General features: G+C 37.1%; 1 protein-coding gene across 1 annotated transcript; it reads right to left on the bottom strand.

The window, feature by feature from the left end:
- Nucleotides 1-13,353: 13,353 nt before the first annotated feature.
- LOC137716135 (fasciclin-like arabinogalactan protein 4) lies at nucleotides 13,354-14,929 on the bottom strand. The gene has a single exon (XM_068455536.1). The coding sequence runs from the start codon at nucleotides 14,803-14,805 to the stop codon at nucleotides 13,540-13,542; it is 1,266 nt and encodes a 421-aa protein (XP_068311637.1). The 5' UTR covers nucleotides 14,806-14,929; the 3' UTR covers nucleotides 13,354-13,539.
- Nucleotides 14,930-25,724: the final 10,795 nt, after the last annotated feature.

Below are 25,724 nucleotides of genomic sequence, written 5' to 3'. Positions count from 1 at the left end.
CATGTTACTACATTCAAAACATGGTTTTAAATGCTTAATTGTGAACTAGTATATGGTGACTATGATTAAGAATGTACTTAAGTGTGAAGATGACTAAAATCTGTGAGAATGATGATTTTTAACATGTCATGTGCATTGGAAATCCCTAAGACGGTTGTTGGAAGGTTTAGGTTGTGTTTTACGTGTTTAGTGTCGTTTTGTTTATTCGTTTTTATTCTGTTTTGCTCGAGGACTAGCAAAAGCTAAGTGTGGGGGTATTTGATAGGAGCATATTCATGCGACTTAAATGGTTTGTTCTCGTGTATTTACGTTATGTTTCTCTCGTTATTTTAGTCCTTTATGCTTCTTTTGTGTGTTTTCAGGTTCTAAGGGCCTAGGGAGCAAGTAAGTGCATTTTGAGGCCATTTGGAGCATTTTTGGGCATGGATTGGATAGCTTATCCATGGAGCCAAGAGGATGGACGAATTTGAAGGCCTTGTATGCACTTGAAGACACAAAACAATGGCCCTAACCCAATCACATAACACATTATGCCATACAAACCAACCTATTTTAGGCCCATTCTATGTACTTAAACCCTAGCCCTTTAAACTAGTTCATTTATCACTTATCAAACCATTCACTTATCACTCACCACATATCATTCACTTATCACTTAACATATCATTCATTTATTTCACTTCCATACTCCTCTTAATTCCACATGCATTCTCACACATGCACATCATTCACTCACATTTCCACCATTCATTCTTTATTCCTTTCCAAACATCTCACATGCATTTCTTCATTATTTCCTAACCCTACATGCATTATTTATTTCATCATTACACCACCATTCACACACACATGCACTTACTCTTTCACACACACATGCACTTACTCTTTCATCATTGCACCACCATTCACACACACATGCACTTACTCTTTCATCATTGCACCACCAATTCAACACATGCATTCACACACCAACAACCTAGCTCTTTTTCCATCATTATTTCATACACATGCACTCTCAATCATAACAACCACATTCACTCTTAAACAATCACCCACATATTCTCCCATTCCCCCTATAAATACCCTTGCATTCATTCATTCAAGCATCATCTCATTCACAACACAACACCCCTCAAACACTCCCATTCTTTCCTTAGCCGTGAGTCCCCCCTCCCTACTAATCCAAACACCAACCATCTTTCCATTTCCATCACTCCTCACTCCATTCCACACTTCCATTCCCCCAAACCAACTATCCTTAGACCTTATGCTACAACAACGAGGAAGAGAAGAGGACCTAAACGTTCATACAATTCAAGTTTGAGTTGTTGGAATGTTTAGGTGATTCTTTGATTTCAATGTTTCATTTTAATTCTCTTTGTTTTGTACGTATAAGGAATGGAAGAGAAGAGTGCCTAAACGTTCATACAATTCAAGTTTGAGTTGTTGGAATGTTTAGGTGTTTCTTTGATTTCAATGTTATGAAGAACTAATCCCCCTTTAGCTAGGGGGTAATTCGAAATAAATGTTTATGCTTGCATTTTGATTTGATTACTTCTAATTGCGTTTCATAAGTTGTGAATTCAATTTGTTTAACTATTTGATTGATAACCTATTTATGTATGTTTATTGAGAGTGCACGCTTAATTTTCATTCATGAATATGACGCTAGAATATAAGTGAGTTTCACCTAATCGTTATGAACTTATATTCACAAGTAGTGGAGGTTGCTTATAAACAATCGCGTTAAACGAATTCTTGGCATAAGTTTCATGCGTATTCCATAGTAACGAATGCCTCGTCAACACTTATAGTTTTCAAAGAACTTAATGATTCTTGCTTGTATCTCTATTATGCAATTCATGTAGGGAACTTGTGGGGAATGCTTTGGGTTGTCGTATGCAATCATCCAATTCATTAACTTAAGGAAAACTTGACGGTTAATTTAAGCGGACCTAATTAACCCGGGGTGATGAGTTTCATAATTTATTGAAATGCAATTGGAAATCTTTTTATTATGCAAGTGTAACATGTGTGGAGAAGAACCCCTTAGCTAGCCATACCATCCATTCATTTCCGTCAATTTCATATTTACAATTTGTTTTCTTTACAATCTATCCATTTTAGTTTAAATTCGTCCAAAATCAATCCCCCCATATTTCGTTTAAAGTCTTAGTCTTAATCTTTCTTATTTTTAATTTTGAATTCTTCGAGTTTAGTATAGCATTTTAGTTTGTGTTTTTAAAAGCATTTTGAGTCTTTTGATTTGTTTTAGTGTTTTAAAGTTTAGTTTTACATTCTTTGAGTCTAGTTTAGTGTTTTATATTATGTTTTTACGTTTTTAAGTCAAATCCAAGTGATTAACAATCCCTCCTAATCCCCGGTCCAGAACGATCCCTACTTATACTTATACTACAATTGTCAAAAAGAGGGTTTAATTTGTGTGCGTATAAATCTCGCATCAGTAACCTGTTTCGACACGATAAGAAAAAAGTTATTTTGATGATTTTAATTTTTTAAACTACTAAAAAAACTTACTAGAAAATACAATAGATATAATGAATATGTATATATTGTTTATTAATCATTATTCTATATAAATTTTAAAATTTAAGTTTTATTTATTTATTTTTATAGTATATTATAGGCAAAACACTTGTAGTCGCATCCTAGCTCTACGCTTTGAAGATGGGTATATGATCGGTTGAATTTTTAAAACCATACAAACTCTCATGAATAGTATTTTTAAGGGAGTTCAAAATAAACAAAATTCATAATCATTAATGTATAACTCTGAAAGATGTTAAAGCATAATAAACGTTCATAATTGCATTCTCAACGCTTAGACGATGGTTACATGGTCGTTTAGATTTTTGAAACCCTCCAAATCTCATGAACAATGTTTTTTTATTTGAGTGCAAAATTAATAATAATTATTGTAGAAGTGTGAAAAATGTAATCACTCGTAATGAAAAGATTTACAACTTTCATGAAAGAGTCAACTCCGAAATTTAGTATGTATATACTAATTTAGTATTATGTTTTACATTTTTTGTGGTCAAATTATGTTTTTCATTTTCATTTTTATTGATTTAAAATATATTTTTCTTAACGGGTAACAGGTCGGGTCATATTACCTGATAATATTAACGGGTTGATTTCGTGTCAGGTCATATTACCCATTTACTTTAACGGGTATTACACGAAATGACCCGTTAAGCTATCGGATATGACACGAAAACGATACGAACACGAGAAATACAACACGAATGCCAAGTCTAGATTTCACCAACATTTAGTCCATTGTTTCCTTTGTTTTCCCCTTCCCCAAATTTGGAGACAACACTTTTGTTTCTTTATTTTAAAGTAATGGTACATAAATTTGTAGCGAATCGCTTTCAAAATCATACGCTTCAATTTTCGTAACCACTCTATTTCCTTAATCAATATGCATGAGCTAGTTATCCTTGACTCTCAATTCAAAAGAATATTTGGTTTCAACTTCTTTTTTTTCTTTTGGTTTGTTGCAGTTTGATGAGTTTTTCCTTAGGATAGTGATTTTCACATATGAACTTCTACTTTTGTTTCTGTTCATTTGTTCTCATTTGATTTATCCAATCATACGACTAGAACGTAAAAATAAGAGAACAAAGTGTGAAAATCGCTTCTCTTTACTTATTACCTTCTTAATCCTTTTGTAAGTTTTCTGCCACCATGTTTGTTGACTAATGGACTCCTAATATGCTATACACTTCAGCTAGCAAATAGGGAGAACCCAATAATTTGCATGTCATGACATCTTTGGCAATCAATCTGTGTTTTTTTTTTTCTTCATTTTTCTTTCCCTTGATTATTAGAATAAATTAACAACTGTATGGCATTGTTTAAACCCAACAAAATACAAATTAAGGCTTAATCATGGTGCCTTTCAACTAATTTATGTATTTTAAATGTTACCTAATTTGAGAAATAAAAAGGGATCCCTTAAAAAAGTGTTAAAGATCAATTATGATTCATGAATATTGTTTGACAATTTATATAAGGCAGCACACCAGTCAATCAAATGATAAATTAATGAAGATGGTTAAAACAACTAATCTTACTTCTTGACCTTAATTACAATTTCTCATTTTCCAAATGCACATAAACAAAACTTGAACCTTAAAAATTCTTGTTAATTAAGATAATTAATCCAACCTGCATAAACAATGTTAACTTTATTGCAAAGTCAAGGAAACTTGATTATCAAGGAATTTAAGAGGGTAAATGAAACATTCTCTCCTCCAACTATTTCATAGTTTCAATGGCATAGTCTAATCTATCAATTCAAGTGGTTAAAAATTACATTAGCTGTCAATAAGGACATTATCACGTAGTGAAATAATTGTAAAAGAAAATCCCACAAAGATAAGATATTGTATATTTTGTGCAAGACAGATTTTAGTTTTAGGAGTCTACCAAAAAGGAAAAAGAGATTTAAATTTTCATAAATGCCAGCCATAGAGCAAACACAATCTAGAGAGTTTGACTGAAAAGGAATTCATAGATATAGGCACCATGCTCTCTGTCATTAGGCTTCAGCTCCACCACCACCCCCACCACCTCTGCCCACCACTAATTACAACCAGCAGTACATATTTACATTGTGGAAGCCTTTAAGGGAAGGGATCCTCATCTAAAAAAAAAAAATGGGGATTAGTTGTGGGGTCCACACCACATCAAACATTAACGATCCGAACCGTCTATTTTTCAAGTTACACCTCATCAATCATCCTTGCAAAAATATTAACCAAATTGGAAATATTTAAGACATCTAATTGGGTTAAAAAAATTACTTTGTTATATAAGAAACAATGAAATTTTATCTTGATAATTAAATAGGCAAATGGTTTCGGATTGAATTGAATTTTTGTAAAGATGATCTATGAATCGAGACTTACAAAGAAAACTGTTCAGATCGTTGAAGTTCGATGTGGAGTGGACCCCACACATAATCCCTATTTTTTGGAAAAAAAACTAGAAATCCCTTTGCATAAAGCGCCTGTTTACATTGTTGTCAACATTCTATGCCACCGCATCTTGGCCCTAAATTTGGCAATTTTTGACAGGAGGGTTTGGCTGAGATTTCACCAACATTTAGTCCATCGTTTCCTTCGTTTTCCCCTTCCTCAAATTTGGGGACAACACTTTTGTTTCTTTATTTTTAAGTAATGGTACATAAGTTTGTAGCGAATCGCTTTCAAAATCATACGCTTCAATCTTCGTAATCACTCTATTTCCTTAATCAATATGCATGAGCTAGTTACTCTTGACTCTCAATTCAAAAGAATATTTGATTCTTCATTTTACTTCACCAGGCGATGACGAGATTCAATACATAAATTACATAATTGTTAAGGTTATTATTTGCACTCCAAGATTAACTTGGTGTACTCGCATACGATAAACGCCACGACGCTAGATTTGTAGTGCATTCGTAATTTCCTAATTGCTAACCAAATTGTAGAACTCTTTTGTTTATTACTTCTTCAAATGAGAAAAATGTGAATGGATGTTATAATCATTTGCAGTAATCACGGACTGGACTTTACATCAATTGTATTGATCAATGTTTTTTTTCTTTCAGAAATCCAGTTCCCACATGGAACGAAGAATGATCATATGTTGTTTGTATATACCAACAATGTGAATTCCATAGTTCCATTATATATTTCAACGGGAACGAAGTGTGGGGAACGAATTCTATACAAACATAGAATTACTCTGGTCATCGTTCAATCAAGAAAAGAATAGACAGGTTGTTACACTAATTTAGCATGAGCCAGAAGTCTTTGATGCATATGTTAGACTTAGTAGATGGAGTGAAGGTGCATACTCTAGTTTCTTGGCATTAGAGCAGTTACCTCTACATGGCGGATGGTCGTGGTCTTATATAGTAGCAAGTTTGAGCTTGAAGGTGTTTTTATAGAGCATGTGTGGCATTCTGGTGATTGTCTTGTTTATTTTTTATTTTTTATTTTTTATCCCGCTCATAAAGTCAAGTTATTTCACTTTAAGAGACATGACAAAGTGCATTAATTGAGTGTTCTGTTTACGGAGGCCTCTTAACCATATCGAATATCATGTTTTGCGATTGGGCCACGATTATATGGTTTGTTATCTCGTTTGCTAATCTTGCAGGAACATTCCCTAATCAATGCAAATGACTTCAACGACCCTTCCAAGTTCATGGGTCAAATCATCAATAGGCGGTATATTTTGATCACCAGATGAAACTTTACTTAATTTGGTTTTAATTTTGACAACAAGGGGAACAACTATTTTCCTGTTAAAATTTGAAGACCAACTTATACATCAAGGCATCACTGGCATGCATAAATAAGTAGGCCCAATATTACTTGATTGTCGGTTAGCCATGCTGTGTTACAGGTTCAATAATGTTTGCCAGCCCAACACGTACGGTTGTCTCGCCAACGCCATTCGCGCAATGACTTCAACGGCCACATTGTGTCTCCTCCGTCCAACCAACCGCCACGGGCTAGAGCTCCAATCCGGCATATATATGGAAGGTCCAGGTCCTGCTATGTTTTGAGAAACTCAAAGCGTTGAGCAGCAAAAGCTGGCTTCAGAAAATAACGTTAAAGTCCTTGACAAGGAAACCATTAAACCATCCTCTCCAACGCCTCCCCACCTTAGAAATCTGGCCCTCTCTTTTTTTGACAGTTTGAATTTGAACAATATGTTCCAGCCCCACTACTCTTCTTCAAGAAAGTTGAGGTTCCACCATAAAATCAAATGACAATATGGGAAGTAGTCCAACCTCTTATAAGCACATGTAAGGTCTCTTCTCCCATCAATGTGTGATTCATTCTCAACACGCCCCTCACGTATGACGAATTTTCAAGTCTAACAAATGAACAACACAACAGGGTGACGTAGAGCACGTGTAACCGTTTGATTTCACACGCGGAACAACTTGCTCTAATACCATGAAGAAAGTTGAAGTTCCACCATAAAACCAATTAGCAATATAAGAAGTAGCACAACCTCTTATAAGCCCATATAAGATCTTTCCTTCCATCAATGTGGGATTTTCATTCTTAACATTCTATCCCAAAAAAAACTGGGGTTGATAATATTCTTGAGAGATCCACCTTTCTAAAAGCATCATCAATTGTCTGAAGCCCTCACACGCTTCTACCCCTTTGCAGGAGAGCTTCAAATAAATGATTCAATCCGCTGCAATGATCATGGGGTTGCATTTCTTGCGGCCCAAGCCAACTGTCCCGTATTGAAGAGTCAGGAGAAGCCAGATGTTGGGGGTCTTAGAACAATTGCTTTGATTGGGGTAGGTTGGCAAGTGGAGTAAGCTTTGGCCATAAGATCTCCAATGCCTTCACAATAATTAAGCAAATTCATTGAAACCTGGGTCGCATTGGCCCTTGGCTCGGCCAGTTCTACTACTAATCATCACGTCGTGCTTCTTGCAAGGGAATTTGTTGGAAAATATTAGTATTTATGTTTATTTTAATATTTAGGTTTTTCTTGTTAGTTTAGTAATTGGGTCTATCTTATCCAAGTTGGGTTTTTTAGTTTTAGTTCTCTATAAATATAATTTGTAATTTAAATTAAAAAACAAGTTAGGTACAATGTAACCTCTTAGGGTTATGTAGCCGTTTCGGCATTTTTTTTTGTTTAATAATATTCCTATTAGTTTATAGTCTCATTGCGCATTCTGATATTCAACTTGGTATCATAGCAGATTTGATAATCTGCTTCTGTTCAGTATCAGTTTGTCTGTCTCCTTCGTTGTTTGTTTTTTTTCCAGTTTCCATCCGTAGTCTTGAAGAAGGAAAAAAAAAAGTTTTGTTTTAAAAAAAAAGAATTTGGTGAATTTGTCTCACACCCAAATTTGAAAATGCTCCACCGCACCAAGATTTCTGCATCCCTCCAGCCCCACCGCTGCATCACCGCATCCAGGCCTGCCTGGACCACTCCTGCACCAGTACAAGATCCCCTGCATCTGCACCAGTTCGACTCGCCCCACCTCGCCTGCATGACTCACTGCCGCTGCACCCAGAACCTGTCTCTAGCCTAATCCTTCCCCACAATTGCAATTCGCAACGATCGCCACCGCCTGCTGTGCTTCTTTTGCAGGTATGAAGAAGACTAGACCTCCGGAAAGAGAACTAAGAAAAAGGGCAGGAAAAAAAAAAGAAGAAAAATAGAAGCAAAGGAAGTGAAGGGAAAAAAAAAATATTTGGTTGTTTGCCGTTGCTTTAGGCCCACACGGGCAAAGATAAAAAATGGTTAAAGTTTGTTTTAGGCCCATTCAAATTGGTGGCCATGTTTTGAAGTTTGGGGTATCTGCCAGAAAATTTTTTGGCGTTGTTCATTTGTTGGTACAATTGCTCGTCTGTCTAGTGACGGGGAGCACTCATGTGCTTTATTTTCATACTCTCACATTAGCATGTAAGAATCGGAATCACATTGCAAGTTAAGTCAAGTTCACCGGTCAAGTCAAGTCAAGTCACAAGTTTGCCAGTCAAGTCAAGTCAAGTTTGCATGCTTGCCAGTCCGCATCTGCTTGTTTGCAAACTCATGTCATATACCGTCATGAGTTTGACGGGGTGTGTTGGAAAATATTAGTATTTGGGTTTTCCTTGTTAGTTTAGGAATTGGGCCTAGCCCATCCGAGTTAGGGTTTCTTAGGTTTAATTCTCTATAAATATAGCTTGTAATTTAGATTGAAAAACAAGTTAGTCACAATGTAGCCTCTTAGGATTATGTAGCCATTTCGGCATTTTCGTTTGTTTAATAATATTCCTATTAGTTTATAATCTCGTTCGTTGCGCACTCTGATATTCAACTGAATTTGGTGTTTCAGCTTCTCTTTTCCCACCTCTAGATTTCTTCAACTCAACCCAATTTGCACTGCTGCCAGTGTCTACAAAAAGGTGTATAACAAGGAGACTTGTGTTTTGATGCCCGCAAGATTGCTGCTTTCAAGTCTAAAGCTACCAGTACAACTCCAAACATGACGCTCGTTGATGTCAGCACTTATTTGGAAAGCAATGAGATCAAGTTCGGGTTTTTTTAAAGCCATCAATGTTGTCTCCGCTTGTGAACATGCGAAAGAGATCGGGACAGGCTTGGCAGAAAACATATTGAGGAATTGCGCGTGGTCCTTCGCACCAAATGACAGTGGAAAGTGAAGAGGTACAATTTGAGAGCTTGGTTGCTAAATTCAGGAAAGGCATTGAGTACTGTGGTAACTTCCTAGAAAGGGACATATGTACACTTGCAGCAGTTGGTGCAGGTTTCTTTCGACGTAGCCAATTTCGGATGGGGGAAGCCATCGTGGGTTAGCGTTCGTATCGCATTCAAGAATGGCGATGGCATAGAAGCTTCCTTGACTTTCACGAAGAAGACATGGCCAGATCTGAAAGCAATGAGGAGCTGCTTGCATATGCGTCTTTGAATCCAACTGTCATTCTATGTTCTATTTCTTTGTGCTATCGTTTTATATTCCCCTTTCCCAGGTCACTTCAGTTGGAGTGAACATTGCACAAAAGATCATTGATGTTTTTTCTTTTAGCGAAAATAAGGAAGAATTAGGCGAGGTTATCTCTTCGTCAATGAAAAAAGATCATTGATGCTTATGCACTCAGCGAGTTCAATTATATATAGTTGTGTACAATTGCCCTTGGCTCTTCAGTATTGCTACGTACGTACTATCCTCCAATTTTGGCAGGAGGGTTTGGCTTAGATTTCACCAAATTTTTTTCTTTGGCCAATAGATTTCACCAACTCTAGTCCATTGTTTTCCTCTGCGTCTTCCTTAAATTTGGGGATTACACTCTTTCATTTCTTTATGTTAAAGCAATAGAAGATAAATTCAAAATCAAAATCATATGCTTCAATTGTCATAACCACTCTATTTTCTGAAGCAAGATCTGCATGTTCTAGTTAACCCGTCTCTCACGAATTACAAGGATTTTGTGGATGAACAATGCTAAGAGAGATGTTGAAGTATTGTACATACATTCATCTGAAAAATGGTAATGCATACACAACGAGAGCCAAGAAGTCCACAAAATGAAAACCAAAAATCCAAAACTACCCGAACTATTTACAAAATTAGAAGATTTTGTTTCATTCTTTCATAACCATTCTTGGTCATTCGCCCTTTTTTTCGTATTCAAGTCAGGGTTCTAAAAGACGCTAGACCCTAGACGGATGGTAGGCTGGAGCTTAGCGCCTAGGCGGATTTAAGTAAATTTATTATATTTCTTATAAATAATGGTCTTCTTATACTTAAAAGATAAATAATTGTATTGCAATACATAATTGTATTTCTAAGTGAGAATCGCGACCTAGACAAGTTTGGGCTGGCAAGACGGGCAGCTAGGTGGTCAAGGTGGGCTCCTAAATAGATCTAGACATCATTTCTTAATTTTCAAACGTCTAAAAACTAATCGGGATGGTGACGAGGCTCCTAGTGCCTAAGTTGGGCCTAAAAACTACTTCACCGATTCAGTCAGATGGACAAGTCTAGGTCATAGTGCACGACTTTCAGAAGGCTTCAAGGGAATGAGAGAATTTCTCGTGAAATCAATGCATTGTCCTTGTAGCATCAACGACATAAATTATTGTCATGTATTCGAAATATCATCCCATCTCTACTTGACAGATTGCAACAAAAAATTCACTTCAAAGGAACCCCGTTTCATCTTGTCTAATCCAGAAGCCAAAAAACAAGCATCACCATCGGAGCGTACGCAGAAATAGAACGCGAAAAGGCGTCTGAGCCTCTGAGCACATCACACTGTAGATCCCTCCCCCTCTCAAATCGTGAATGAGGATCCTTTTTGTGAGAATTTGTGAATCCTCAAATCGTTTTCGTTCATCGTACATTATGAGTTCAGAAATTATTTTAAATACTTTTATTTTAAATTAAATATGAATAGTATCTAATGAAAACTGACAGTACAATATATAATGAATGAATACGATTTGAGAATTTCTAAGATCCTCGTAAAGAGGATCCGGAGAGGATCCTCCTGGCTCAAATCGTCTCACTATATCTGGCCGTACACTGTCCCCACCTCTATGCTTCTGCCCTCTGGCTTCTGCCAATCCAATCAACATCTAACGGCTTAGGAATGCGTGAACAAAACCACATCTTATACTTGTACTCCATCGCTACCGTTTGTTCCTAAGGCCCACACCATGCCTTCTGTCATGCACTTTTTCTCACTCATTACATTTCCAGTCCCCACCACCAAATTTAATTGTTTATAAAATAAAAGAGAATAAGGCTTGTTGTTGAAAAATCAGCAATAATTTTTACTGTCAGCGAATTATGGATAGACATATGTTTAAGTAATTGATTTTTTAATAACAACTTGGACACCTGTTCACTTGTGATTCGCTAGCAGCCGAAGCTGCTACTGATTTTTTCGGCAACCAAGCTTTCTCCTAAAAAAAAAAAATTAATAAATAAATAAAAAAATAAAACTAAAATTTCAATTTCATTTCTCACATTTTATTTTGGGGAGTTATAAAAGGGTTAAGAATTCAGATAGAGTTTCAAGGAAGAGGGTTAAGAATTCAGATAGAGTTTCAAGAAGCTAATTTATGCTCATGTGATTTCCTTATTCACCGATTTCTGGCTAGTAAAGCTTTCAGTTCTTCTTTCTTTGCGGTAAAGATGGTGGTGGCCATATTGTGGCAATCTATACAATTTCAGCAACCTTCATGACCTTCTCGATGTTGGCGACTTGAGTTGTAGGGTAGAGTTTGTGGTTGTGCATTGGGTTTGGAGGTGATGGCATGAAGGGGTGGAAGATTGTGTGTTGTGACTGTTACTTGGCGGAAGTCATGCATCAATGACCTTTTGTTGATGTTGGAGACAAAGTAAGCCCTACTTAATTTAATAGAAATTTAATTGGGGTTGAACATATGTGGCATTTCTGATAAGTTGGGTACTTATTGGAATGTTTAGGAAAGTTGAGGCTAATTTGGAATGACACTAAAATGTTGGAGGTTTTAGCTTTTAGGTACTTAATCCTCGAAATTAACCCTGCATCCTAGTGCCAGTTTGATCGCCATTGATTCTTCTCTCCTAATAACTAATTATTTAACGAAAGGTTTATTAGGCCCATTTATTTTCTTTCTACACCAAGCTTATCATTTTCTATCTTGAAACTTTGAATGTACACAACAATTTTCTTTCTAGACCGAACAAAAAAATAAAAAAATCCAGCAATAGGCAACTCTAACCACCCCAATTTTGTTGTGTAGCCGGGGAAAGATCAAAATAGGTGTACCGATAGCTGAGATAAGGGTTTCCATTGTGGGTGGTAGGGGAGGTGGTGATAAGAGGTTTGGGAGTGGCAGAAATTAAGGGTGGTTGGGACTTGGAGAGATTGGATGGCCAGAGTTTCTTAGTGCTGAAATTTTATGTTTTTTTTTTGTAGTTTTTTTTTTTTCAATTTGAGTATAAAAAGATAATTATTGAGCACATTCGGAATTTCAACCAAATAAAATAATCTCTACAAATTAATAAAACACTTATTGTCAACCAAAACCTTATGAAATTACCCGTTTAATCTTCTAATTAATACAAAACATAAATAAGAAATATGGGGCAGAAATGTAATTTCACACAACCAAATTTTGCTGTTTTTTTTTTCAAAACATCACCTACATTTAATCCTAATATATATCTAATTAAAAATAAATAAATAAATAAAAACCTCTCACTCTCACGTTCTCTATCACTTTCTTCCTTTCTCCTATTTCAAAAACAAAAATAAAAAATTTTCTTACGCACTTTGTGTGTGCCCATATGCTAGTAAATTAAGTATAAAAAGAGAATGAATGAATTTGGATAAATTTTTTTTGTTTGACCCCCAAACAAATAATTTGTGGTTTTAAAATGTCCAAAAGGGGAGGGATATCGTGGGACCAAAATGAAAGCTTCATAACTTTATGAGTATGACAGAAGGCAACAAAAGTATATAAACAAGGCAATTACTGAATAATTTTTATCCCAAATTAATTGATCCTTTACTTCCTTCTTCTTTCTTTTTCTAAAAAATCGCAGATTTCCTACATTTTGGGGTATCCATACATTGAAAAATGAAAATTACCCACATGGGTTTGATGGGTTTGTCAGTTAAAGCCAAAAGCTACCCGATTTTATTCACCATAAATTACTGCAGAAAGTAAGATCAATGCAATTAGACAAATGCAGATCAGACTTGTAAAGCAAAAGAATTAGATCATGATCAAACTTTGAATATCTTCAGAGGAGAAAACACCAGATCCAAGAAACTAAAAAAAAAAAAACAAAAATTGTTCTTTCTTCTGATTTACATAAAATTATTCAGACATTAACACAATTTTAACATCATAAATTTCAACAAATTGAAAACAAAAATGGCTTCTTTGCTTTTTGCAGCCCAATTCAATTCAATGTGTGAAAAAAAAAACCCACCAAAAATCTAACAATTGAGAACCAAAAATTTAATCTCATACCATTAAATACAATCCTATACAACAAGATGCAATCCACAAGCTCCGCAACCCATTGATTGCACCAGCAGCAGCAGCATCCGATCCGATCTCTTCGCGAAAGTCCGGCGGCGAAGAGAGGTTCGACGGAGGCTCATTGAGGCTCTCCGGCGACAGGGCAATGTAGGGGGGAGGAGCCCCCGCTAAGGGAGACCCGGGTTTTGCAAAAACCGGGGTTTTCCCGAATATCTCCTTGGGCAATAAAACCGCCGAAACCCCGAAAATTGACACGGGCTTTTGGTCGAATACCGTCTGGGTGACCATGGCCTGGACGATCCCGGTGCTGATCACCATTGAGCCGTTTATTCTGCTGATGTTGAGAGTGTACGACGTGGCTCCGCCGTCGTCCGTGGCCAATGTGGGCTGGACCGGGTTCACAATCGACTCTAGCGAACCGAGCGGGTAGTAGGAGTGGATGACGTGGAATTTGAGAACTACCGCTTTTTTGTCGGCCGGGAGGGACTGGAGGCGGACGGTGGATGGGAGATTGGAGAACGCGGTGTCAGTAGGGACGAAGAGGGTGATTCCGGGGCCGCCCTCGTCGGCCTCGAACTCCTCGACGACGCCGGATGCTGCGAGCATGGAGGCTGCGACGTTGAAATTGTGGCCGTCGATGAGGGCCTTGGTGATGTTGAGGCCGAGTGGCGGGCGGGTCTCGGAGGCCATGAGGTCGAATCCGTAGGGGACTAAAAGGGAATTAACGGAAAAGATGGAGACATTGTACGGGAGGTTTGTGACGAGGGATAAAACGGTGGCGTTCGAGGGGGAGAAGGGGCCCGGGGAGTGGATCGAGACGACGCCGGTAGAGGGGTCGCGGGTGAGGTTGACGGAGCCGAAGTTGCTGGTGGCGTGGCCGGTGGTTTGGAATAGGGTGGTGACGAGCTTGCCAGAGGGAGGGAGGCGGAGGAGGTCGGAAGGGGAGAGGTACTCGAGGAGGACGTGGTAGCGGAGGACGTCGGCACGTGAGGAAGGGGAGAGGCGGCGCGTGAGGTAAGAGGTGGAGGAGACGAAAGAATTGGGGACGGCGAGGAGGGTGAGGGAGGAGCGGGGGAGGAGGTCAGAGGAGATGGAGGAGTTGAGGAGGGAGGCGAAGGAGGAGAGGTCGGGAAAGGGGGAGAGGAGGGTGGAGATGTTGAGGGCGTGGATCGAGGACGAGGAGAGAAGGAGGAGGAAATAGAGGAGGGCTGTAGGGGTACGATGGGAAGTGGGAAATGTATTGGCCATTGTGGTACGATTGGATAGGGGTGGTTGTTTGGTGCTCTCTCTCTCTCTCTCTTGCAGAGAGAGTGTTTTGGGTTTTTGGTGGATGCTGGTTTTAAGTGAGAGAGAGAGAGAGAGACAGAGACAGAGAGAGGGGGAGAGGAGTAGGAGTGAGTGAGAGAGTGAAAGAGAAAGAGATGATGAATGATGATGTGTGGAGAATACCACAAATTTCTTTAGTGATTTACTTGGCCAGTCGCAGGAGATGGTTGAGTGGTGGGTACTCGCGGTGGAGAGATTTGCTAGCGGGCAATAGAGAAATTTTTAGTTGTGATGGAAACACAAGTGATATATCACGTGTTTTAATAAAAATGGTGAAAAATTTTATTTTTTAAGTTATTAACTTTTTAGCACACATATCTCATTATTTATTTAATAACACATAATATATCATCACTTGTATCGGTCATATTAAAAAATCTCTGAAGGACAGTGGGAGGAAAGTGAAGGAACATGGGAAATTCGGAAACTTGGACTCAAGTTACAGTTTTGCGCGGTGACAGAGTTTGATGAGTTTAGTTTCTTCAATTGAAAAGTTGATCGAGATCGACTTTCACTTAAGTTCATGTATCTGATTACCGATTAATTGGGGTGTTGAGCGAAGACAAAAACTACTACATTATTTGCAAGACACTTCTTACAAAAACATAAAAAGTGAAACTTCAAATAAAACCTGACCGCATGTTAAACTGGTCTCATTGTATCGGTGAATAGTTTATTCTTATTGTCTAAGTAACAAACATTTATTTTGTATTTTTTAATCAACGTGGCAAACATTTATTAAACCACTAAAATTATTTACAAGATCGAATTTCTCGTATTGAACTATCTATCCTCTGTTTGAGAGGGATACTTGATATGAAACCATTTGATTGAGATGGGTGTTCTGCATTTCACAATGAAGCTGATCAAATTCGTCAATGAATGTTTGTCTAAGAAAAAGGAAAAAGACAACGGTGCACACATGACACATGCAATTATCGGAACGCTAAGCTTAATGATAGTGCAAATAAGGGCTTCAAAATATTGTTTATACACCTTATTTTGCTTATTTATTCTGTGTAGAATAAAAAATGGATTTGCTTGGTTATATTTTTCTATATTGCACTTCTACTCATAAGTACTAGCATATGGGCAAACATAAAGTGTGTGAGAAAATTTTTTATTTTTATTTTTGAAATAGAATAAGAGAGGAAGAGAGTGATAGAGAATGTGGGAGTGAAATTTTTTTTTTTTTTTTTTTAATTAGATATATGTTAAGATTACATGTAGGTGAGACTTTGAAAAAAAAAACAACAAAATTTGATTGTGTGAAATTACATTTCTGCCCCATATTTCTTATCTATGTTTTGTTTTAGTTAGAGGGTTAAACTGGTAATTTCATAAGATTTTGATTGACAATGAGTGTTTTATTAATTAGTAGAGATTATCCTTATGTGAAAATACAAGATTAGAAATATGTTTCATATTTTATTTTAAAACTTAAACTGTTTGTTGGAAGTATAAAGAACCTAAACAATATAGAAATTGCAAAAAAAAAAAAAAAAAAATTGATTTGATTCTCCATAAGCATTTTTAATTTTTCTCTTATGGTGCAGTTTGATCTCCACCGATCCTCCTCTCTCATAACAAGTAACTATTTAACCCATTAAACTATCGTTTGTTTTGTCAACAACAAAAATTATTTGAAAGCGTTTGTATAGCTTCTAGATGTACTATGTACTTCTAAAACAGGGGAGCTAGGTGCCCATGAGCATGATTAAAACTATAGAGTTTTAACGAAACATTTTCGATACTGTTCATTTTTAACGAAAAACCATGTTTTTACCTTTTCCTGGAACTATTCACTACACATTCATTTGACAATTTTCATTAAAACCAAAGTTTGTTTTTGAACTTTTCGTTAGTTTTTCTTAAAAACTGGGTTGCTATCTTGCAACGGCGACGACGTGTGAATGTTGGGGCACGCCCGGGGGGGGGGGGGGGGGGGTTTGTTATGCGGTTGATATTGTAACACAGGTCCATCTAAAGCGGCGACGTGTGAATGTTGGTGGGTTAGGGGGTCTGTTAGCATTTTTTATTTTATAAAATAATTTAAATTTAAATTTCGAATAAGGGTTTTAACCAATCTCGTCACGTCACGTGTCATTATCCGAAAGTACAATTTTTGTGAATAGAGTTCGATAAGATTTTTAACTAATTTCGTTGCGCAACATGTCCTTACCTATTAAGAATCGTTGAAAATATTGAAATGTGCTGTAAGGTGGGAGAAAATGATAAAGTATATATTAAAAAAAAATTATAATTAAAAATTTTTTTTTTGACTTTTTTTTGGGATTTTCAATTAGTTTTTTTTTTAAAATTATTAACTTAATTAATCTGGACTGTCGGATTACAAAAAATTTGAAATCCAACATTCCAGAATGAGACACGTATCCCACCCAAACATTTCTGATTTTTTTTAAAGCCGAAAAAACTAGACCATTGATCTGGAAATCAAACAGTCCAGATTCAAAGTGACTGAGTGGGGTTGTCACGCGGACCCCATCGTCTGAAAATAAGCCGGAGATGCGCCCCCACGCACTTGACGTAATTTTTTTTAGAACGTGGATGACGTCAGCCTAACGTCACTTCCCCTTAGACACTCGGGCCTTGGACTCCCGCTTGCCCTCTCCCATGGGCTCCCTCTTAGCCTAATAGCTCGAATGGGCTGGAGCTAGTTTGGGGGGCAATTGGATTGGATTTGGTGCCAATCCCCATAGCTACTACCACAGTGGAGCTGCTGTAATGCCAATGTATTGATTTGCATTTTATTATTACTAAATTTCATCCATTGTTTGAGAAAAAATTACAGAAATTTGTGAGGGCCAAGTGTGACGTTTTGTCTGAGAAAATCTCGGTAAGTGGATACGTTATCTAATAATATTGAATAATCGTCTATCTGTTGTTGACAAATGAATTAATTAACAAAATTCTTGACATGAATGACAAAAGATGAAAGAAAGATGAAAGAAAAAGAGAAATCTAAAAATGTTGTTACAAAGTAGATCATGTGCACAACACATGATCACATAGAAAATGAAACAAATCCGACGACCTATGGTCTAATTGAGACACATGATAAATTTCGAGAACCACAAAATTCAAAAACAAAATTAAGGGACTAATTAAAGTGAGAATGGAGTAAATATTTAGGGATCATTGGTGCAATTAAACCCATTTAATATTTATTTTAAATATAGGTAAATTGATCTACCATTTATGTCATATGTCAAGCAATTGTTTGTTTGTAGTGGTTTTTTCTCTTGTTTAATTATAAATTTAAGTTATCTAGTACCATGATTTAATGATATTTTTATTTATTTATAAATAAAATGTCTTAAATTTAAGTAACGAGAATAATAAATTCGAAACCAATTTATTTCATTAACGTCCTTGACATAAATATACTATTGCACGTAAAAAAAGTTATAAATTACAAATCATCATTTTTTTTTGGTCGGTACAAATCATCATTTATAGTAGGAAAATTGTTGTAATCTGAAAGAATCAAAATAATTTTTAATTGTACTAATTTCATGTGAAAGTGTTGGTACAGGAGGGACAATTTGCTTTTTGATATGTCATCAATCATCTGTTCATGCCTTGGAGTTAGAGCAAATGGGAGAAGTGGTGGACTTGACCCTGCAGGATTCAGAAGGAAGAAAATGATCAAATTAAAAAGTGATAAAAGAGTCTGTGCTGGTTACCTGCCTATTTTGTTGCTTTATGCATAAAGTATTTGCCTTCACAATTCACAGGAATAAGAGAAACAACTTGCATATCAAACTAGGGCTGGGCAAACGGGTCCTGGACCCGCGGGTAGGGGCGGGTACCCGTTGTTTGGGGCGGGTAAGAGCCGGGTCCAAAATTTCTAAACACAAAACGGGGCGGGGCGGTTCGGGTATACCATATTAACGGGGCGGGGCGGATCTTGAAATAGAAGTGGACGGGCCCCCGGCCCGGCCCGTTTCTAGAATGAATAATAGAAGAAATAAATTGTTTCCTCTTCCTAGTCTTCTCGAACTCTCCTCCCGACTCCTCTCATTTCACTCAGACCTCTCTCCTCCTAACTCTCTCCGATCATCCTCCTAACTCTCCTCCTAACTCTCCCGGCTCCATACACCACCGCTACCATCATCACTCAGACCTCTCTCATCCTGATTTGCTTCTATCTTCCTCCCTCCGTCCGCTGCCATCATCATCAAGCTTCGATCTATTTTCCTGACTCACTCTCTGGAAATCAGTTTCTCTCCCTCTGACAAACTTAAAGGGACGAACAATGAAGTCGAACAACTCGTGTACCCAGCAAGGTAAATATTTTCTTCTGCTTCCTTTCATTTGCTGCGATTTTCACATGGATCTTGCTTGTTTTTTGGTTGTGATTTGATTGAAATGGTCATCTGGGTCTGTTTTTATTTGATTTTTGGAGCTGGGTTTTTGTTCTTTTGGGATTTATTTTGGTTTCTCTGTTGAAATGTGTTGGGGGTGAGTTGGATTTGCGGTGAGTGAGTTCTCTGGGTTTACATTTTTATGTTCAAAATGAAATTAGGGTTTTCTAGATTTAGGGGTTTTGTTGAGTTCTTAAATTAAGGTGAAATTGTGTGTGTGATGTTCTTGTTTTTGGTGGGGTTTTAGTGGTGGCATTGATGTCGGTGAAGAGAGATATGAAGGATGAGTTGCTTGTGATGGCCGGTTGGGATATAAACTCCGTTGATCCTTGCACTTGGAACATGGTTGGTTGCTCCACTGAGGGCTTTGTAATCTCCCTGTAAGTGTCCCTGTAATTCTCCGTTGTGTATTGGTTTCTGTTTGTTTCTCGAGAAAATGCTCTGGGAAAATATTGGTGTAAAGCATTGGATGGTACATTGCGTTTGTGTTATTTGGAAATCAATTAAACAAGAAAGAAACAAAGAACGTTTCTTTTGTGAGCATCTGTTGAAACGAGAGTGTTTTCTACAGTCTGTTTCCATTGAAAGCTATGAATTATCCTATTAGTAGCCGTAGCATGCATTTGTGGCTAAACTCGAAAATGGGGTTTAATGTTATTACTTTTGCCAGTGCAATGGTCAGCACGAATTTATCTGGGATGCTCTCGCCGAGTATTGGGAACATTCCAAGCTCTTTGGGGCTTTTGACTCATCTAAGTTACTTGTGAGTAGGGTTCAATATTGATGGTATACTAATATTTTGATTTCTTCTAGCTACATGTTTGCTAGTGATATGTATTTGTATCTGAAACCTTTTCCATGCCAAGCATTTCAGGAGGCTGAATAGAAATAAGATGAGTGGTCATATTCCAAAACTTGTTGCCGATCTCACAGGTCTTTCATTCTTGTATGTGTTCCTCTCATCTCTAATTGTGTATTCTTATTTCTGTATTGATTAAAGCGACTCTAATATTTGTTTCCCAACAATATTACACAGGGATTTATCGTTTAACAATCTTAGTGGTCCTACACCAAAAATACAGGCAAAGGGCTACAGGTGAGACCATCAGCAGAAATATTGTTTGAGAGAGGGAAATAAAAGTTCTTTAAAAAAAATGAATGAGGGTGGGATGGTAATAAAATTTCAATCTGTATGAGGTTTGTTTGAACTTGGAAGATGTAATATTATTATTTTGAATGTATTGTTAATCTATGAACTTGGATGTTGGACTTTGTATTTAGATTGGATGTTGGACTTTGTATTTAGTTCTGTACAATTTTTTTTTTCTTTCAAACAACCAAAAAAAAAAAAAAAAAAAAAAGAAGGGACCCGTGGACCCGGTCCGAACCGGCCCGTTTCAACCGGGCCGGGTAATGTCCGGTTCTTATATTAAAAAATGTAATCCCCGGCCCGGCCCGGCCCGTTCTCTTTGAACTTAGGTCCGGTCCGGTCCCTTCAAAATTGGGCCCGGCCCGGCCCGTGCCCAGCCCTATATCAAACATCTATTTTTATTTGTCAAAAAGCAAAAATACAGGAAAGAAAAAAACTTGCATATGATGTGATGAATCTTACAGCTCCTAATAAGCTGCCAAATGATGCCAAATTTTCCCCCAACATGGTCTTATTTTTTTGGATTTTGGCGCAGAAAAATTGTTACGAGTATATCTCCTTTGGGAAGGAATATATATATATATATATATATTCATATATTCATATATGGTGATCAACGATGGATCCAGGAAATATTATTGATGGGGGTTGAATCCTACAGCTCATGGAGCAACTTTTGTATGCATTACAACGCCAAATCAGCTTTGGGAGCATACAACTCCATCATAAGCATACAACTTGTCAAATTGTGAGTCTGGCCAAATTCTAAAATTACAATTTGTCTCACAGGACTGGAATGGTTCGTAGATCAACTTCTCAAGCTCTAAATATTCTTTATGATGCGGCTCTGAACTATGCCAAGAAAGCAAATACTAAGTTGTGGTCCATTGGGAATTATTATGTTTAGATTAGAAGGTCCGTTGTAAAAGTATATTATATAAATATCTCATCGTTTGTCAAATAATAAAGAAACTATTATTTTTTTTGTGTGAGTATTATAACCTAGGAGTATTCAGTTGAAATGACTTCTTATACTCTTATCCTTCTACTAACTAAACCATATGTGTGATGTGTAGGCTTAACATTGTCATCTCAAATTTTTTTTAAAGAACCTGTGCCTTGTGTAGGCTTGTCAATTTCTTACATGATTCATTAACAAGACACGAAAATAAAAGGTATTGAGTTAACTTGTTATGAGTCGGGTTATTATCAGGTCATCCATTAAGAACACTTTAATTAATTAGGTCGTTATTAGGTTACCTATTAAGAACAATTGAAATAACGAGTATGACACGTAAACAACACAAACATGACCCATTTACAAGGTCTAGATGTTAGACATAGAATTTCTTCCATGACCCATTTACCGGACACGAAACGACATGACCCGTTAACGAGTCGCGATGTTATCGGGTCACTTGTTAAGATCCGTTAAAATAACAGATTTGACACGATATTATCCGTTAAGATAAAGAATATAACATGAAAATGACAAACATGATTTGTTTGACAGATCTACCATTGTGGGATAAGAGAGGCAATAATATGCTTCCTCCTAAGTTATACACAATCCAATGGAAACTCTGCCCAAAGAAAAAACTAATGGTGCAAATCGACTTTGAAAAATGAATCAAATTATAAATTTGGAACGGCCTTGAAATTTTAAAGCCTCTGAACTGTAGACATTGAAATTTTAGTGAAATAAATGTTGACCAATGTATGAAAATTACAACCCTTATTCGTTTCACCAACCTCACACACTTACTTCACCAACCTGACACACACCTTTATTCGTTTCACCAACCTCACACACACTCATTTCATCTACAACTTCCACTTACTTCACCAACCTCACACACAATTATTTCACCTACAACATCCACTCACTTCACCAAAAAAAAAAAGGGTGGTGGTGATTCATTCTCTTGGCCTATAAATAGCCTTCTCCATCAAGGGGAGGGGGAAGGGGATATCACACCAAAACCTTGAAGCTTTGAAACTCTAAAGCTCTTAAGCAAATCCCGAAGGATCAAGAAAACTCTCTTCGTTCTTCATCAAATCCTCCTTCAAGATCAAGCCCCGACGACCCTTGAAGAAAGTGTTCATCGTTCATCATCCGTTCATCCCAAGATCAAGTCCCAACGGCCTTTTGGATCAACAACATCAACAAATCCACACATCCAACCGTTCTTCAAGATCAAGCCCAAAAGCCCTTGAAGATCCGCTCATCCATCAACCTTCAAGATCAAGCCCAAAAGCCCTTGAAGAAATCCGCACAACCATTCTTCAATATCAAACCCCGACGGCCCTTGAAGAAAGTATTCATCGTTCATCATCTATTTATCCCAAGATTAACCCCCAACGGCCCTTTGGATCAACAACATCAACAAATCCACACATCCAACAGTTCTTCAAGATCAAGCCCAAAAGCCCTTGAAGATCCGCTCATCCATCAACCTTCAAGATCAAGCCCGACGACCCTTGAAGAAATCCGCACAACCATTATTCAAAGATCAAGCCCCGACGGCCCTTGAAGGAGCTCCCACCTATTCATCCTAAGATCAAGCCCCAACGGCCCTTTGGATCAACAACTTCAAGATCAAGCCCAAAAGCCCTCAACGATCTGTTCATCCCTGTTCTTCAAGATCAAGCCCCGACGGTCCTTGAAGAAACTTCTAACTGTTCATCCAAGATCAAGCCTCGACAGCCCTTGGATCAACAATACGTCAACAAACCAACATCTTACGGAGATCGAATCAGATGACCAAATTACAAAGAGATTGTAACTCCAAAATCATTAATACAAAATATTACTTTGTACATGTGTTTTTGTTTCAGAAATTTTTCGTGTTTACATGAACCTCTATAGCACAATTGGGCCTAAGAACCCTTATTAGTTTTTTTTTTTTTTTTTTTTTTTTTTTTATTGGGTGTTTCTGAGTTTTGTTCTCATTTCTTTGGTTGACACAGTCCAAATTTGAAGGCTTAATTAGACAATCTAATTAATTATTTTGGTTCGGAAAAAAAAATAATGATTTTGGAGTTTTTTAATTAGACAACTTAACTAGATTGTTAATTTCTAGATTCATACGTGTATTAAAAGGGATCACATGAACATTCAGCCATCGAGTGAAGTCAAGGACATCGTCAACATCCATATTTCTGTTGACCTAATCAGTTCTAATCCCACAGAGATATTTCATGCATTGACTAATTTCTAGCTACTTCTTCATGGGTAGCTGCTGCAAATCCCTTTCCAGCCTACCATATGCATGCAATATTGAAACATTCAAGGGCAATTTGGAGTACGTGGACCTCCAATGAGTTTGAACGAGTCCAAAAACTGCTAGTGTCATACAAAAATGAACTTTAATTATTCATTAAACCAAGTGAAAAACTATACTAGTCAAGGCTTTCAACTTTGCTTTGCAAACACTAGGAATGTATTGCCATACAATTAGAGTTTACCACAAAATAGATGCCTGAAATTTAATATTGGATCTGACACGTAAATAATATGTTTTGATATCATGTCAGAATGTGAACATCGAACGTGTTGACAATACAATTGCCTCGCATTGAATATGTGATTGTCCACAACTGAACACGTTAAGTCGGATATTTTCTTGGGTTGCCGAACAAAGATTACGCCTCACACCGTGATGAGTCTATTGAGCTTGGATCGTTGTACTATTTTGGAGACAAGTATTGCATTTGGAACAATGCTACCAGTTGGCTATGTTGATATCCCTTTTGAACAACATTCCAAGTTCCAACCAACATCAACTGCAATTTTGACATCAGAACACCTTATCACACATCACCTAACTCTCTAATGATCTAATAAATCAGTAATTAAAAAATGCCAATTTTTATACGATATGATTAATGGGACTTGTCCAAATTGGTTATAACGATGCAGCCCTCCATTTGTGTCCAAATTCGAATTTCGTTCTTCATAATTTAAATGAAGTTAGTGTAGCTTATTGTTCTAATAGAAAAATGAAAAAAATATATGGTTGATAATTTAGACTACGAGAGAGAGAACCATGAATCTACGATTCTTGGCGGATAATAGCTGAGGCTGCCTATTTCTCTTTCCCGGGTCGTCTTTCTTTACTGGAAGACTAAACACCTTCTTCTACTTCTTGCTTTTTACACACAAGGTTTGATTAACCACCTTCGTCTCTTTTCTTCCCTTATTCAATGCTCGCCATGGATTTGCACACTGTCCAGAGTTTCTCACAAGGTTCATACATCTGTTTCTGTTAATTTTAAGGTTTGATTAACTCCCATATTAAATACTAAGCGTTGTTTTGTTCAACGATAATTAGTTCTCGTTGGATTAACTCTTTTCTGTTCTCGGTTCGAGTATTTTTGGACCTCAAACGTGTATAAATTGATGAACTTCGGTAAAGTTCCTAGTTTTTTGTTTTTTTTTTGTTTTTGTATGAAAAATTGGGTATTTGCTCCCGCCTTTGAATTTTGAATTAAAAGCTCTAAGAATTTCAGAATAGCGTATAAGAAACATGCCTCTTGTTTTGATCTGTTTAATATTAGTTCTCTGTGAACTTCATCTGAATTTTAAGTCCTCATTTGATAACCATTTTGTTTTTAGTTTGTAGTCTTCATTTTGTTTGTGCTATACGTAGGGGAAAAGTATGTCGAAGCAAAATGAAAACTAAAAGCGAAATGGTTATCCAACGAGCTGTCGGTTGTATACATGGATTACATGGTTGCTCTTTCTTCTATCTTTTTTCCAGGTTTACAAGGGATTGGTCCAGTAGTCGAGAATCTTGAGATTAATACTCAGCTGGGTATCGAATTTCTGAGGATTGATACTTTCCCTTTAGCTAAAAAATGGGAAAGCAATTGCAGCACCAGGACTCGAGTGTTGGAGGAAACCGTCCGGACTGCATGTGGAACCTAATGAACAACCTTGATTACCATCAATGGAGTAATGTCAAGAAGATTCTTCCCACTGAAAGCGTGCAGGAGGAAGACGAGTCAGACGTAAGCTATCTCAGTTCACCCTGTCACATATTCTCCTCTGTTCAAGTGTGATATTTGTTTTTTTATAACCGATGGACACAGATTTAAAACCCCTGGTGACAAATCTTCTATGATATGTAGTTCATATTGAATGAAAATCTTCTATTACTCCGAGCTATTTACGAAAGTTGAAGTGCTTGATTCGTAGTCCAGTGCATGTTAAATTTGCCCAAAAGCTCATGGAATTCTCTAGTGCTAGTTCATAGTTTGGTTGTTTTTGTGCTATTTCTTCATACTATTTTTACAGAGGA

This window comes from Pyrus communis, chromosome 14 (assembly GCF_963583255.1).
Source record: "Pyrus communis chromosome 14, drPyrComm1.1, whole genome shotgun sequence".
NCBI lineage: Eukaryota > Viridiplantae > Streptophyta > Magnoliopsida > Rosales > Rosaceae > Pyrus > Pyrus communis.
Note: the sequence above shows the minus strand (reverse complement) of the source record. Positions and strands in the feature narration are given on the sequence as shown.

Coding starts and splice junctions, on each gene's coding strand:
- LOC137716135 (XM_068455536.1), bottom strand. CDS start 14,805: ATGGCCAATACATTTCCCACTTCCCATCGTACCCCTACAGCCCTCCTC.